Here is a 14,784-nt window from a genome sequence, read left to right on the forward strand (position 1 = left end):
CAGGTGCCTATAGTCCCAGCTACTCAGGAGGCTGAGGCACGAGAATCACTTGAACCCGGGAGGCGGAGGTTGCAGTGAACCAAGATCGTGCCATTGCACTCCAGCCTAGGCAACAAAGCAAGACTCTGTCTCAAAATAAACACATAAATAAAATAAAATGCTAGGACAATTTCTGCCCATTTAAAAAAATAAACATATATAAAATATAAATGCATATATTATATTGATTAAATAAGAGTTGGTTAGCATGTACATATATGGAATCAGACATTTAATATTAAAAATATATACTACTGACACTGAGGATTCAGCAAAAGATATTAGATCAAGAATATCTCGAAAAATACTAATGAAGAGTTAAAAATAGACTATCCATTAGGAAACACTTCTCACATTCCAAAACAACTTGACATACATGAAGAATGCTCCTAAAAGATTTTAAGGAAAATTATCTCATCCATTAAGGGAAGGGTGGTAGTCTCATTAATCATAAAGTAAAAACAAGTAAATTTCCTCCATCAAGAATGTACCCTACAAATTATCCATTAACCCAGATGTTGTGCATGTGAGAACCCTCAATAGCTACCTCCCCTTCTGACAGGATATCAAAATGAGGCTGAGACTACTGTTTGGAATAAAAATGAAACAGAGAGTAAGTGGGAGGTCTGTGCACACAGAGTAAAACTGTTAACGGCTTGACATTTTGTTTCAGTATTCCATGAGTTATTATACTCAAAGTGATGTAAGCATCAGAGCCCCAAACGTATATTCTAATGTTCCGTTCAACAAAATGTCCTGTATTAATTAAGCACTTTCAATAATAAAAGTATCGCAATTGAAAACAAAAAGTAAACTGTACTCAAAGCTACAAAAAGAACACTTAGTTTATGTAATAATTTTATGCCTTTTTAAAAATAGCTAAAACGCCTACATTTAACAGAATTCTTTTAAATGGCCTTCCTCTGCATAAAATTAGTATGCACTATTTTTTCCAAGCAAATCATGTCTAGATAACATCTTTCAAGGAAAAAGAATCTTACAAAATTTTACCCACATGACAGAGAAGTTGTCTTTTCCTCAAAAGAATGCCAGTTCTCAATATACAGGTTTTTCTCAGCCAAGGACTTACATCGTCACATATAGTACAATTCTGAAGTACCTAAATATGATATGTTTCACTCTGAAATCATGATTATTAAGCTTTATCTATAGAAAAAGAAGACTGGTTTGCTATACTATCCTTGAAATAAAAATGCAGATTTTGACAACAAAAATACAAATTCTAAGCAAAGATGTAAATTGTTGCATACTCACACATCCACAAGTAGTACATAAGCTTTACTGTCTTTTGGAATTCTACAGGAATGTCTACAGAAAAATCCTGATAGAAACAAGGTCCGACAGGAAAATTGCTAGGAAGAGGTGGCCAATTATTTTTTCTACCTGTAAATTTTTTTTAGAAAAAGAAAAGGTTATTTATAACAAACGTGATATTATTTTTTGTTTCATAATAAAGAAAAACTCTATTATTTTAACAAAAGTTCAGAAAAACTGTAGTACTATATCTCTGTATTCCTAGAACTTTGAAAGACAAGCTTTAGATTTTTAAAAAATTTTCTCAGAATATCATCACCTTAGAGCACATTAGATAGTAAAATAATTTTCCAGTGTCATATCATACCATGTTTAGCAGGAACCATTTATGTACAGAAAAAACAAGAAACAAAAAGAAAGCACATATCCAGTGCTTCTACCCTAAAACAGATTTATTTCACAGTCCAAAGAGTCTGGCTGGCATGAAAGGGCCATCCAGTTTTTAAACTTCAATTTTCTCCTCAGCATCTTAAATTTTCAAATATAATTCTGTTATAATTCCTATCTCAAGTGGAGAAAGACTAGAGTCTAATTTTTTCAAGTTTTCTGTTAAGTCCAAGATTAAACCAATACCAAAGAATCAAATTTAGAATACTCAAAATCTGGGAAAAAATAATATCCAAAAGATACATGTACGAAAACCCTACAACAAAGAAAACATGAAACAGTCATGATAAGGAAGCTGAAGAATTATAGAACCTTTAAAAATGCAGAGAAAAACAAATTCAAACTGTAAAGGGAAAAAAATGTGTCTACATAAAGAAACCAGATTAAAAATAAGACTTGAGAAATGGCGGGGGAAATAAAAAATTAAAATAAAGAAGTCAAAACATGAAAACAGAGGGTAAAAACAGCACCTAAGGCCATTTCCCGATTTTAGATGTTATATCCCACAGTTTTTAAAAATTCAATTTTACCTACTTTCCCCAGACCAGGGTAATTTTTATAGAAAGAACAATAACCTATTTCTGATTCTCCCCAATGAGTCTCCTGTGTTCCATTTATCATACTATTCAAATTTCATATAGTTCATTTCTCATACCAATCTCATACTATTTGAGAAGCGGCAGTGAATACTCGTAAAGAAGAGAGGCTCTGGAACCAGAAGTGGCTAGCCACTTACTGGCAAGGTCGCCTTGGGCAACTTACTCTCTCCTCCGAGCCTTAGTTTCCATATCTGTAAAATGAGAATAAAAACTCTATCACCCCTCACAGGATTGTATTGATGATTTAAGTATGAGTTAAGAGGGGAAAAGTACTAAAATGTGCTAACATACTGCAGTCTAATTGTTAATTTCCTACTCTTTGTTACTGTCTTTACTAACATAACTCTCATAGAAATAGTTTGTATTTGCCAGTGCTAAAGAAATAGGATGGATTTTAGTTACAGGTACTTCAGAAACATTGGTCCCAGTTCAACTTGTAGTTTCTCCTTCTATAGATGCACCTCTGATGCTGCAAGCAAGAAAATGACCCAGGATAAATGTGTTCTCATGAGGTCCTAGACTTACACATTCTAAGATAAAAAGAAATAGTTCTGTATATTGTTATTGTTCTAGCTTTGCATTGCATCACTATCCCAGACATCCTAACAATGACTTATCTAGCTCTTTTATCTCTTCTTACTCAGAGACTGCTAGCTTTCCCTAAGAGACTCCTTTGAAGTGCTTTGGCAGGCACAAACTTAATAGAATTCACTGCAAACAATTCACCACTTATTTCGTTGGCATCATATGAATACCTTAGGCTTCCAATTTTTCTAACACGATTTGACAAAATACTTGCGAGGACTGGGGCAGATAATCTGAAATTGACCTGAATAAATCAGGTAAAAGTCAAATGTAGGGTACACGCAAATGTACTCATAAAGAGTCCACAGAACCAAGGAGGGCCTAACTGCAGAATCAAAGGCTCCTGGCCTCAGAGTAAGCAAAAATTATCATATTCACATTCATTTTCTGTGTGATGAGGCTAACACTGTTCTAAGCTATCAACAAAAGACTACGCAAATCAGCCAAGATTAGAAGGCTACAGAGTATCAAACAGGCAATCTGCTGTGTCTGATCTCCTTGTTAGAACAGGAAAACAGGGTAGGGTTTTATCCACAGGCCAAATGACCTAGGAGCTAGTATAGACATAATGTAAAGTATTTAAAAGTTATTTTTATTTCAAATTTCTTTGGATACTACCATGTTGACTGAGGTTTTGCATTTCTCGTTCCCGACGATCTAATTCTGCGGCTTTTCTTTCTAGTTCTTCCTGGCGCTTAAGAAGTTCAGCTTGGGCCAATGCATGTTCCTAAATAAAAAATATCAATATGTGAATAGACTGTCAGAAGTATAAAATACTTTAACATTTATATGCTAACTCCTACTTCTCTACTATGAGAGAAACCTAATTCAAACACACTTCCAAAGTACAGGAATTTACTGAAGATCACAGTTACAGAAAATATTATGAGGATATTTGGTCCATTTGGTCTTTGGGTTCTGAAAACTCTCAGTGGGAATGTTGGGTCCATTAGGAGAGGAAAACTTCTCTTAGTAAAAGTAGTCACAATCTTTAGGTAATCTGGAAAATGAAATTAAGATGACCTCTATGCCTAAATGAGTGAAGAACAGAGGCAATGGGAACAGTTGAGGAAAATGAACAATAGAAAAAAGGGCAACTGAATTGGCTCCTATTAATCAGATTAAATGATATATAAGGCCACCAATGCAAGAATATTTTCTAATATCTTAAATGTTACAGGAGAATGAGGTCAAAAGATGTGATGAAGAAATTCTTTATAACTCAATTTGCCCTTACATGCTATCAGGCATCTTATTAATCTCCTTTCTTCTCAGATTTTTGCCATCTTCTACCTCCTAACACTGTCTGTTACTTTACCATTGCAACGCTCTCCCAATAATATCTATTATTCCATCATTTTTACCTTAATGGTAGTGTGCATTAAAAAGTGGGACCAAAGGCAATAAAAATTTATCCACCGAGATGATACATAAATTCAATAATTCCTAATAATGGAATAAAGCAAATGGTACAAGCTGACAAAAAGAGGAATGAGTATTTGAAGGGTGACAAGACAGCAAATCCAGACTTGAAAGTGAGTTAAAAATTAAGCAACAGAAATGTAACCATAAAAAGATTTATTTTGCTCTAAAAGCAAATGTTATTGATATTATAATGGCCAATATGAATTTATACAACTAACATGAACTAACCTTTGCAATCTGTGTATAAGCTGGATGTTCCTCTGTTGGTTTCATTATTGCTGGTTGTGTATTGGGTACATTAGGCATCTTCACACTGCCTGGTGGAGGCTAGGAGGATTAAGAGAAGGAAAATTATGTAACACAGAGATCCAACTTTAACTTCTTTCAAAAAGTATAACACCTATAAAATGAAAAATCCCAAAATCTGCATCTCTTCATTCCCTGCTCTCTCATAATCAAGTGTGTGGCAAAGAGCTGCTTAAATTCTCCATCTCCATTTTCTCCAACTCATTCATTTTTCAACTCTACAATCGGACTGCTACTTATAACACTATATGACAAACACTCTCCTCCAGGATACCGTATGTTAATAGAGGCCAGGCATGGTGGCTCATGCCTGTAATCCCAGCACTTTGGGAGGCCAAGGCGTGTAGATCACCTAAGTCAGGAGTTCAAGACCAGCCTGGCCAATATGGTGAAATCCCATCTCTACTAAAAATACAAAAATTAGCCGGGTGTGGTGGCAAGCACCTGTAATCCCAGCTACTCGGGAGGCTGAGGCAGGAGAATCGCTTGAACCAGGGAGGTGGAGGCTGCAGTGAGCCAAGACTGTACCACTGCACTCCAGCCTGGGCAACAGAGTGAGACTCCATCTCAAAAAAAAAAAAAAGAACTTTTGAGTTTAATAGTAAAATACAGATAGAACCAGACAAAAGAACTACACCAAGGTTTACTGCCAACTCTTCCCTCTTGAGAAAGCTACATGCCAGTGCTCTGAAGAGTATACAGGAAAGTTCTTGGTAGAACCCCACTAAATTTAAAAGAGTAAAAGGGAAGGCGTAAGGAGAGAGAAAATAAATTACCCAACTTCCACTTTGCCAGTGAGGATCAGTAGTGTCTGAAAGCTGCAAGATCAGGAAGTAGATATCTACAAGTCCATCAATGGGGGATTGGTTAAATTACTGTATATACGTACAATGCAGCCATGAGAATAAATTAGCGATAGAAGAATGTCTTTTAAAATACTAAATAAAATAAAGCAAGCTGGCCGGGCACAGTGTCCTATGCTTGTGATCCCAGTACTTTGGGAGGCTGAGGCAAGTGGATCACAAAGTCAGGAGTTCGAGACCAGCCTGGCCAATATGGTGAAACTCCATCTCTCCTAAAAATACAAAAATTAGCCAGGTGTGGCGGCGGGCGCCTGCAGTCCCAGCTACTCGGGAGGCTGAGGCAGAAGAATCGTTTGAACCCAGGAGGCGGGGGTTGCAGTGAGCTAAGATCGCACCACTGCACTCCAGTCTGGGAGACAGAGCAAGACTCCATCTCAAAAAATAATAATAATAATAATAAAATAAAAATTAAATTAAAAAATAAAGCAAGCTACAGAACAGTCTGCATATGACCTTTTTTTCAACAGACACAGATTTATACATGCCCCCATAAAATATCTGGGAAGTCTCAGCCAACTGATATCAGACGGACTTGCACCTGTTGTTTTATATGCCTCTGTATTATTTGCTTCCCTCGACACATGCACCATATACTACTTTAATAAAAATATATTTTTAAAGTACTCTTTAGAATGACCATAAGAAAAAAAGAAAAAACAAGGATGGGAACATGAAAAGAACAACAGAAGCAAAAACAGTAACAGAAAAGAAAAGAAGAAAGGAAAGAAAGAGAAGAGGGAGGGAAGGGGGAGGTCATGAATAAGAAAAATATAAAAAAGAAAGAAGCTGCACAAGGAAGTTCAAGGATCTTAAGAACTATTAAAACCAGAAGACACCACCAATATATAGCAGGATTTTACTCTGACACAGCTAACAGCAGCCCTGAAAAGGAAGCCATGCATAACCAAAGATATAACTGTAGTTCAGCTGATTCTAAAATGCATATACAAAAGGCAAGAACTGGCTGGGTGCAGAGGCTCACACTTGTAATCCCAGCACTTTGGGAGGCCAAGGTGGGCAGATCGCCTGAGCTCAGGAGTTCGAGACCACCCTGGGCAACATGGTGAAACCTCGTCTCTACTAAAATACAAAAAATTAGACAGGCATGGTGGTGTGCACCTGTAGTCCCAGCTACTGGAGAGGCTGAGGCATGAGAATCGCTTGAGCCTGGGAGGCTGAGGTTGCAGTGAGCCCAGATTATGCCACTGCACTCCAACTTGGGCTACAGAGTGAGAGTCTATCTCAAAAAAAAAAAAAAAAAAAAGGCAGGAACTAAAAACGGGTCAAACCATTTTGAAGAAAAACAAAGTAGGAAGACCTATGATATCAAGGCTTATTATAGAACCATAGTAATTAAGAGTGTAATACAGATGCAAGGACAGAGAAATGTACCAATAAACAAAACAGACACAGAAACAAACCCACACAAATGCAGAAACTTGATATCTAACAGAGGTGTCACTACAAAACAGTGAAGAAACAATGTGTTAATCAATAAACGGTGCCTGGATAACTGGTTACTCATAAAGGAAAAAAAAACATTTCTTACTTCACATCATATACAAAGATGAATTCGAGGTAAATTCATGATCTAAAACTGAAAAAGCAAAACTTAAACACTTTCAGGGAAAAATACATGTGAATATTTTTACGAATATTTCTTGAGCTTCTAGAATATGAACTCTAGAAATACTGTGTATTTTGTTTATGACCTATCCCAAGTACCCAAAATAGTCCCTGAAACAGTAGATGCTCAGTAAGTATCTGTCAAATTAAGAATGGAAAACACACACCACACAAAATTGACGAATTTAATTACACTGAAATTTACAAAGAGTAAAAAGTCAAATCATGGACTAGGAAAAGATAGTTGTAATGCATATAACAGAAAATTGCTACCCAGAATATATAAAGAATTGTTACAAATCCATGAAAATACAAACTAATCGAAAAACTAGCAAAAGATCTGAACAAGCAATAGAAAGGTCAATAAACATGTGAAAAGAGGTGTAACAGCACTAGTAATCAAGAAGTGCAAAAACAATCATATATCATTTCAAAACCATGAGACAGAAAAACAAACTCTGACAATACCAAAATTGGAATTTACACAATATACACAATGGTGGTGCATATGAAAATTAAAGCACTGATCAAGATAGCATTTCAAGTCAATGGAAATACAAAAGGTTGTCAGTAAATGCTGTTGGGAGAATTATTTAAATTGGGGGAGGAAAAACAAAATCCCTGTATCTCAAAAGAATTCCAAATGGATTAAAAATTGAATGTTAAAAAAAAACAAAACAAGACAAAAAACAACTATAAAGACACTAAAATACACTCTATAGACTATAGGGCATTATCTGCTCTTGACGTGAAGAAAAGTCATTCTAAACATTCAGAAAAGATGAGGGGAAAGAAATCATAATGAAAAGGTAATATATTTGACCACATAAAAATTTAGAAATTTGATGATATAAAGCATTCATAATCAAGATTAGATGGCAAAATCTAAATAACAAGCAACATATACAACAATTAGTTAATACATTTCACTAGGTACAAATCAATACAAAATTATCAGATAAACATGTTACTGAAAAAAACTGCATTTTAAAAAACTCTGAACAGGTAGCTTACCAAATACAAAAGAAAAATAAACATACAAAAAATTTCAACCTCATTAGTAATCAAAGAAATGCACATTTTACATAATTATTTTTAAAATGATTATCATAGGATTACCACACTTTGAGAAAGATGTGGTAAAATAGATATTCTCACACACTGAAAAGTGGGATTATACACTAGTACATGTAGCAATCCTGGAGCACAATTTGGCATTACGTTTCAAGAGCCATAGAAGTATTTATACCCTATGTACTATGAATATCTGGTCTTTAAAAATATCCTATGGAAATAATCCAAGATATTTGCAAATGTATGTATGCCAAGAATGCTCACTGCAGCTTTATTTACAAAAGCAAAACCCCAAATGTCCAACACAACAGAAGAAATGGTTAAACTGATACAGCTATAGGAAAGTATACAATACAGCTATTTAAAAGTTCTAAGAGTATGTAATAAGATGAGGAAGCTTGGAAAAATAAGTGATTTAAAAAAGTTATGAAACAAAGCTGTATATACAATATGACACGAACTTCCTATTTTAAAATAAGATGAAAATATATCAAAATGTTAATAGGGATTATTTCTGGGCAGTGGGATTAAGAGCATTTTCTTGTATTTTTAAAATCTCCATTATAATTTTTTGTCACTAAAATAATCACAAATTCTCTTTTCCAAATGCTTGTTCCCCCATACCCAGTATCTCTTATTAATGGGCAGAAAAACTAAGGCTAATCAATGCTAACTTCAATTAGAAAAGTATGGTCCTTTAAATGTAAAACCCAAAACTATAAAAACTGTAGAAGAAAACCTAGGCAATACCACTCAGGGTGTAGGCACGGGCAAAGATTTCATGACAAAAACTACAAAAGCAATTGCAACAAAAGCAAAAATTGACAAATGAGATCTAATTAAACTAAAGAGCTTCTGCACAGCAAAACAAACCTATCAGCAGAGTGAAAGACAACCTACAAAACGGGAGAAAATTTTTGCAATCTATCCATCTGACAAAAGTCTAATAACCAGAGTCTATAAGGAACTTAAATTTATTTACAAGAAAAAAATGCCATTAAAAAGCAGGCAAAGGACATGAACAGACACTTGTCAAAAGAAGACATTCATGGGGCCAACATATGAAAAAAAAGCTCAACATCACTGATCATTAGAAAAATGCAAATCAAAACCACAATGAGATACCGTCTCACACCAGTCAGAATGGTAACTATTAAAAAGTCAGAAAACAACAGATGCTGGCGAGGTTATGGAGAAAAAGTAATGCTTTTATACTGTTGGTGGGAGTGTCAATTAGTTCAACCACTGTGGAAGACAGTGTGGTGGTTCCTCAAAGATCTAGAGGCAGAAATACGATTTGACCCAGCAATCCCATTACTGCGTATATACCCAAAGGAATATAAATCATTCTACTACAAAGACACATGCACACCTATGTTTACTGCAGCACTATTCACAATAGCAAAGACATGGAATCAATCTAAATGCCCATCAATCATAGACTGGATAAAGAAAATGTGGTACATATACACCATGGAATACCATGCAGCCATAAAAAGGAATGCGATCATGTCCTTAGCAGGGATATGGATGAAGCTGGAAGCCAGCATCCTCAGCAAACTAATGCAGGAACAGAAAACCAAACAGCATGTTCCCACTCATAAGTGGGAACTGAACATTGAGAACACATGGACACATGGTGGGGAAAAACACACACTGGGGCCTGTCGGGAGATGGGGATGGGGATTAGGGGTGGGCAAAGGGAGAGCATCAGGAAGAATAGTTAGTGAATGCTGGGTTTAATACTTAGGTGATGGGTTGATCTGTGCAACAAACCACCATGGCACACGTTTGCCTATGTAATAAACCTGCACATCCTGCACATGTACCCCAGAACTTAAAAAGTCGAAGAAAAAAAAAAAAAGAAAAAGAGTTCCCGGCACCTTAAGTGAGATATAATTCTCACATATATTGTCCCAAGTTCACATGGCATTTAGAATTGCTATCTTGATCAGTAATAAAGATCTTCCCCCAGCAAAAAACCAAAAGCATCGCCCCAAAGCCCTGTCTTCTTGGTGTAATAAGCAGCAACAATAAAACAATGACCAAATACTAATAAAATGTCTGGCAAAGTTAGCCTGGCAGCAGCATATTTCAGGAAAAACACAGAAGAAATTACCCAAGAATGCACCCAGCTGAAACCTTGCTATAAATGCTGTATTACTTTAAATAACCAAGGAAGTATTAAGTATAATAAACTAGTAGATAAGGATGAAGGTAGGGTTAGAGCTGGTAATGCGATATATTTAAGGCCATAGTTGCTTGCAGTATAGCAATGATAAGAAATGTTGGAGAGCCACAAATCTCTAATAGCACTGATATAAATCTAATAGCTATTATCCTGATAATTTCTTCACATCTGTAGATGTTAAAGACCCAGTATTTTCTTCAGCCACAACATACTGGATTAGCCAACTCAAGCCAAGTAGAATTCTGGAGGACGACCTCTTTTCATCACTACTAAATACCTATTGTGATGATGGTTCCCAGTTCATTTCCAACTTTTCACTCTGGCACAGATGAGCGTGTATGCGTGTGTGTGTGTGTGTGTGTGTGTATCTATATGTGTCTCTGTCTCTATCTATATATATATAAATATAAAACAAGCCACTCAAGACTTTCACTTCTTAAAACATAGCAGATCACCTATATGTAGAGATCCCCTTCTAGTACATAATACCTAAAATACTAGACCAAATTTTATTTAAATAATATTGTAAATACACAACTAACGCAACAAGAAATCCTGGGAGGCAAGAAAGCAGGAACTACTAAATCCAAAGAAAGAACAACCCTGATACCAAACCATTCACCAAATTACTAGTGATCCATCTGCACTAGTAAACTAGAGACAAAGCTTTGGAGCTGGTACAAGGATGGTAAGGGATTGACAAGATCCCTGCATAAAGCCAGGAGTCTCTAAAAAACGACTGTTTCAGTGGATGAGTAAGAAAAAAGCAGTTTCACAGAAGAAAAATAAATGATGGGAATACCTCCATGTCTTGTCCTTAATTCTGGATGTAGAAGGGAGGAAAAAAGGGAAATCTTCCCTGAGAATTCCCAGTCATAAACCTACCAATGGCCAGGCATGGTGGCTCACACCTGTAATCTCAGCACTTTGGGAGGCTGAGGTGGAAGGATCACTCAAGGCCAGGAGATTGAGACCAGCCTGGGCAATATAGTGAGACCTCAGCTCTATACCAAAATTTAAAAATTTACCAAGTGTGGTGGCACATGCCTGGAGTCCCAGTTACTTAGGAGGCTGAGGCAGAAGGATAGCTTGAGCCCAGGAGGCAGGTTGTAACGAGCCAAGATCATGCCACTACACTCCAGCCTAGGCAACAGAGCAAGATCCTGTCTCCAAAAAAAAAACAAAACAAAACAAAAACCAAAAACCTACCAACTTGCAGATCTCAGGTCAGAATTCCACTACCCACACAGACAAGATAATCCAACCTCCAATTTTCATTGAAAAGGATCTCAGGCTGGTAGTGGCCTCAGGCATTTGGCAAAAGTAGAGGAACAAACATTAAAACCAGGTGACATGGGTTTGGCTGTGTCCCCACCCAATCTCATCTTGAATTGCAGCTCCCATAATTCCCACGTGTCATGGGAGGGGCCTGGTGGGAGGTAACTGAATCACGGGGGTGGGTCTTTCCTATGCTGTTCTCATGACAGTGAATAAATCTCATGATATCTGATGGTTTTATAAAGGGGAGTTCCCCTACACATGCTCTATTGCCTGCCACCAGGTAACACGTGCCTTTGCTTGTCCTTCACCTCCCACCATGATTGTGAGGCCTCCTCAGCCATGTGGAACTGCAAGTCCATTAAACCTCTTTTTCTTTATAAATTACCTGGTCTCGGGTATGTCTTTATTAGCAGCATGAGAACTGACTAATACACCAGGCTTCAAGAAATTAACACAGATAAAGTTCCAAGTAACTTTGGCTTATGATTTAAATCTATGAGGAAACAAGCCACAAGGGTCCACAGAAATAGCAAATTACAAAATAAGACCTGAATATATTTGAATTATCAGATACAAAACAGGTGTGTTTAATAAAGAAATAAGAGGGTAATACAAGTTTGACTAACAAGAGACTATCAGAATTGGCCAGCTTCTTAAATGAAATTCTAGAAATGAAAACTATAATAATGACTTTTAAATTATAAATTTAATAGACAAGTTGAACAGCAAACTACACAAAGATGAAATAATGAAGGAATGGAAGTGAATCTAATGACACAGCACAGAGATCCAAAAAATGTAAATATGAGAAATTATAAGACATGATGATTGAGAAGGTCTAACATACAATTAAGAAGTCCAGAGGGGAAAAAAAAAACAGGATAAGGGAGAGTCAATGTTTAAACAGAATATGAAGACACTAATTCTCAGATTCAAAACCCTAAAACACAAGCCAAATTTTAAAAATAGTAACACTCAGATACATCACAATGAAAGAGCAAACCTTAAAAACTGCAAGAAAAAAAAAAGGATAATTCCCACACAAAGGAAGGTCACCTATAAACCACTGTGTATCCTTTCACCTAAGATCCTAAGACTGAGCTAGCTTCTCAACAGCAACAATGCAAGCTCAAGTATAATGTGCTAAATGGCTGAGAGAAAATAACTGATAATGCAGAACTCTAAATCCAGTCAGATCAGCTGTTTGAGAATCAAGATGAAATAATAACAATAAATACTGAAAAAAGTACCACCAATAGACCCTCACTAACAGAACTTCTACTTTAGGGATAACAACAACAACAAAATGACAGGAGAAGAAAAATTTGAGATGCAAAAAGGAAGACCTCTCTCTCTCACTGGGCACTCCATAGTATATCATCTTCATTTTACATGGACCAAAACTCCAAATACAGAAGGAAAGCCAACCTATTGGCAGGGAAAAAGAAAACACTCTACTGCAACCAAATGTACTACAGTAAGCTCCTCTCCTGACAAACCTAGAACTGTGTCTGCCACTACTTTGGCTGTACCTGGGAAAAACTTGAAGTACTGAGAAAAGCAGAGTGTGCAGAGTTGGAGACAAAGAACAAAACTGGAACAGACCTGGAAGAGAATGAGAGAACTGACCCCGGAGGCAGAATCAAAAACAAAGTGTGGCAGAGCAAGGCTGTATATCCTCATCCCATGGATGGATGAAATTTAACAAACTGGGAATAGACTACATGCTTAAATATCTCTTAGAAAAATAAGGGTTATAATTATTTTATATTTTAACACCAATTACCTTACTACATTTGCCTCTTCGGTTTGGCTAGGACAAACAGATAAAAATTATAGAAAAATATATTAGCTCAAGAGAATTAAGAACATTATAATAATCATGATTATACAATAGTGGATGGACTGCTCTATAATATAGTAAGCTCTCTGCACTGGAAATTCCAAGGGTGATTCATTTTAAATAAATGACTACCCAAGGTCTCTTCAAGGCACAGGAAGTTCATGAGTTGTCTTTGTCATGCATAAGCAAATATATTTTCTCCTTCCAGGTTTTCTTCCATATTCTAAACACCTATTCCAGAAATTTCTTCTTGCTTTCTCCAGCTCTTTCTCTTCCATCTCTAAACCAAAAAACAGCCTAAGTGTATGTAGGGTCTAAAAGAATGTTACTTAATTTATATTCACAGACATCCCGTATCAGAAACCCCAGGTACTTACTGAAAATGCAAACTCTGGGCCCTTCTATGAACCTATTGATTCAGAACCTCAGGGGTTAGAAGAGAGAATTTGTACTTTTAACAAACTACCATTTTTAACAAACTCCCCATGGTGATTCTTAGACACCTTAAAATTTGAGAACTCCCCTCTAAGGCAACAAAGTTTACAGCTTCTATAAAACACTGTTTTATTTCTTTCACTTAAACTGCCAAAAGGATCCTGAAACTTCCTGCAGCTTTCACTCACTTTAACAGCCTCTGATTCAGCAGAGAAGAAATGACTGTGGCTATGCTTAACACAGATTCCCTTGTTATTAAGAGTGCTGAAAGTTTACACATACTAATCTCAGAATCAGGACAAACAGACATAATTTTATTAGACTAATCACTTTAAAATAAGGTTTTTGAAGATTAGGATAATTGTCTGGGGAAGGACGTGTGTAATAGGAAAGAAGAAATATACCAGTATGGGAGTTTTCAAATAGATAAAGGAACATAAAAGAACAAATGTGACCATACCCATTCATTCATACATTCATCAAACATTCATTGGTCAACTACAATGGGCCACAAACATATACAGGAATTGGGATACATTAATGAACAAAATAGGCAAACACCCCTACTCCCATAAAGCTACATTCCAGCAACAGAAGATAAACAATACACATATTGAACAAATACATTCTAGAGCATCTTAAAAGGCAATCATTTTACGGGACAACAACAAAAAGACCAGAGTGAAGAGGTCATGAGTACAGGCTGACAGAATAAGTTTACAAAGGTGATTGGGGAAGTCAATATTTGAACAAAGACTTCAAGGAGGTGAGAAAGTAAGTCTTGCAGATTATCCA

The 14,784-nt window shown here is 36.2% G+C and overlaps 1 protein-coding gene across 1 annotated transcript in view; it reads right to left on the reverse strand.

The window, feature by feature from the left end:
• The window catches only part of SCAMP1 (secretory carrier membrane protein 1), a 121,042-nt gene that overhangs the window by 58,038 nt on the left and 48,220 nt on the right, over window positions 1-14,784 (reverse strand). The window contains exons 3-5 of the mRNA XM_004058654.4: window positions 4,599-4,697; window positions 3,564-3,672; window positions 1,315-1,443 (exon numbers count right to left, since the gene is read on the reverse strand). Of these exons, the coding sequence (XP_004058702.1) occupies window positions 1,315-1,443; window positions 3,564-3,672; window positions 4,599-4,697 (337 nt within the window). The remainder of the gene's footprint in view (window positions 1-1,314; window positions 1,444-3,563; window positions 3,673-4,598; window positions 4,698-14,784) is intronic.

Source organism: Gorilla gorilla, chromosome 19 (genome assembly GCF_029281585.2).
Source record: "Gorilla gorilla gorilla isolate KB3781 chromosome 19, NHGRI_mGorGor1-v2.1_pri, whole genome shotgun sequence".
In the NCBI taxonomy this organism is placed as follows: Eukaryota; Metazoa; Chordata; class Mammalia; order Primates; family Hominidae; genus Gorilla; species Gorilla gorilla.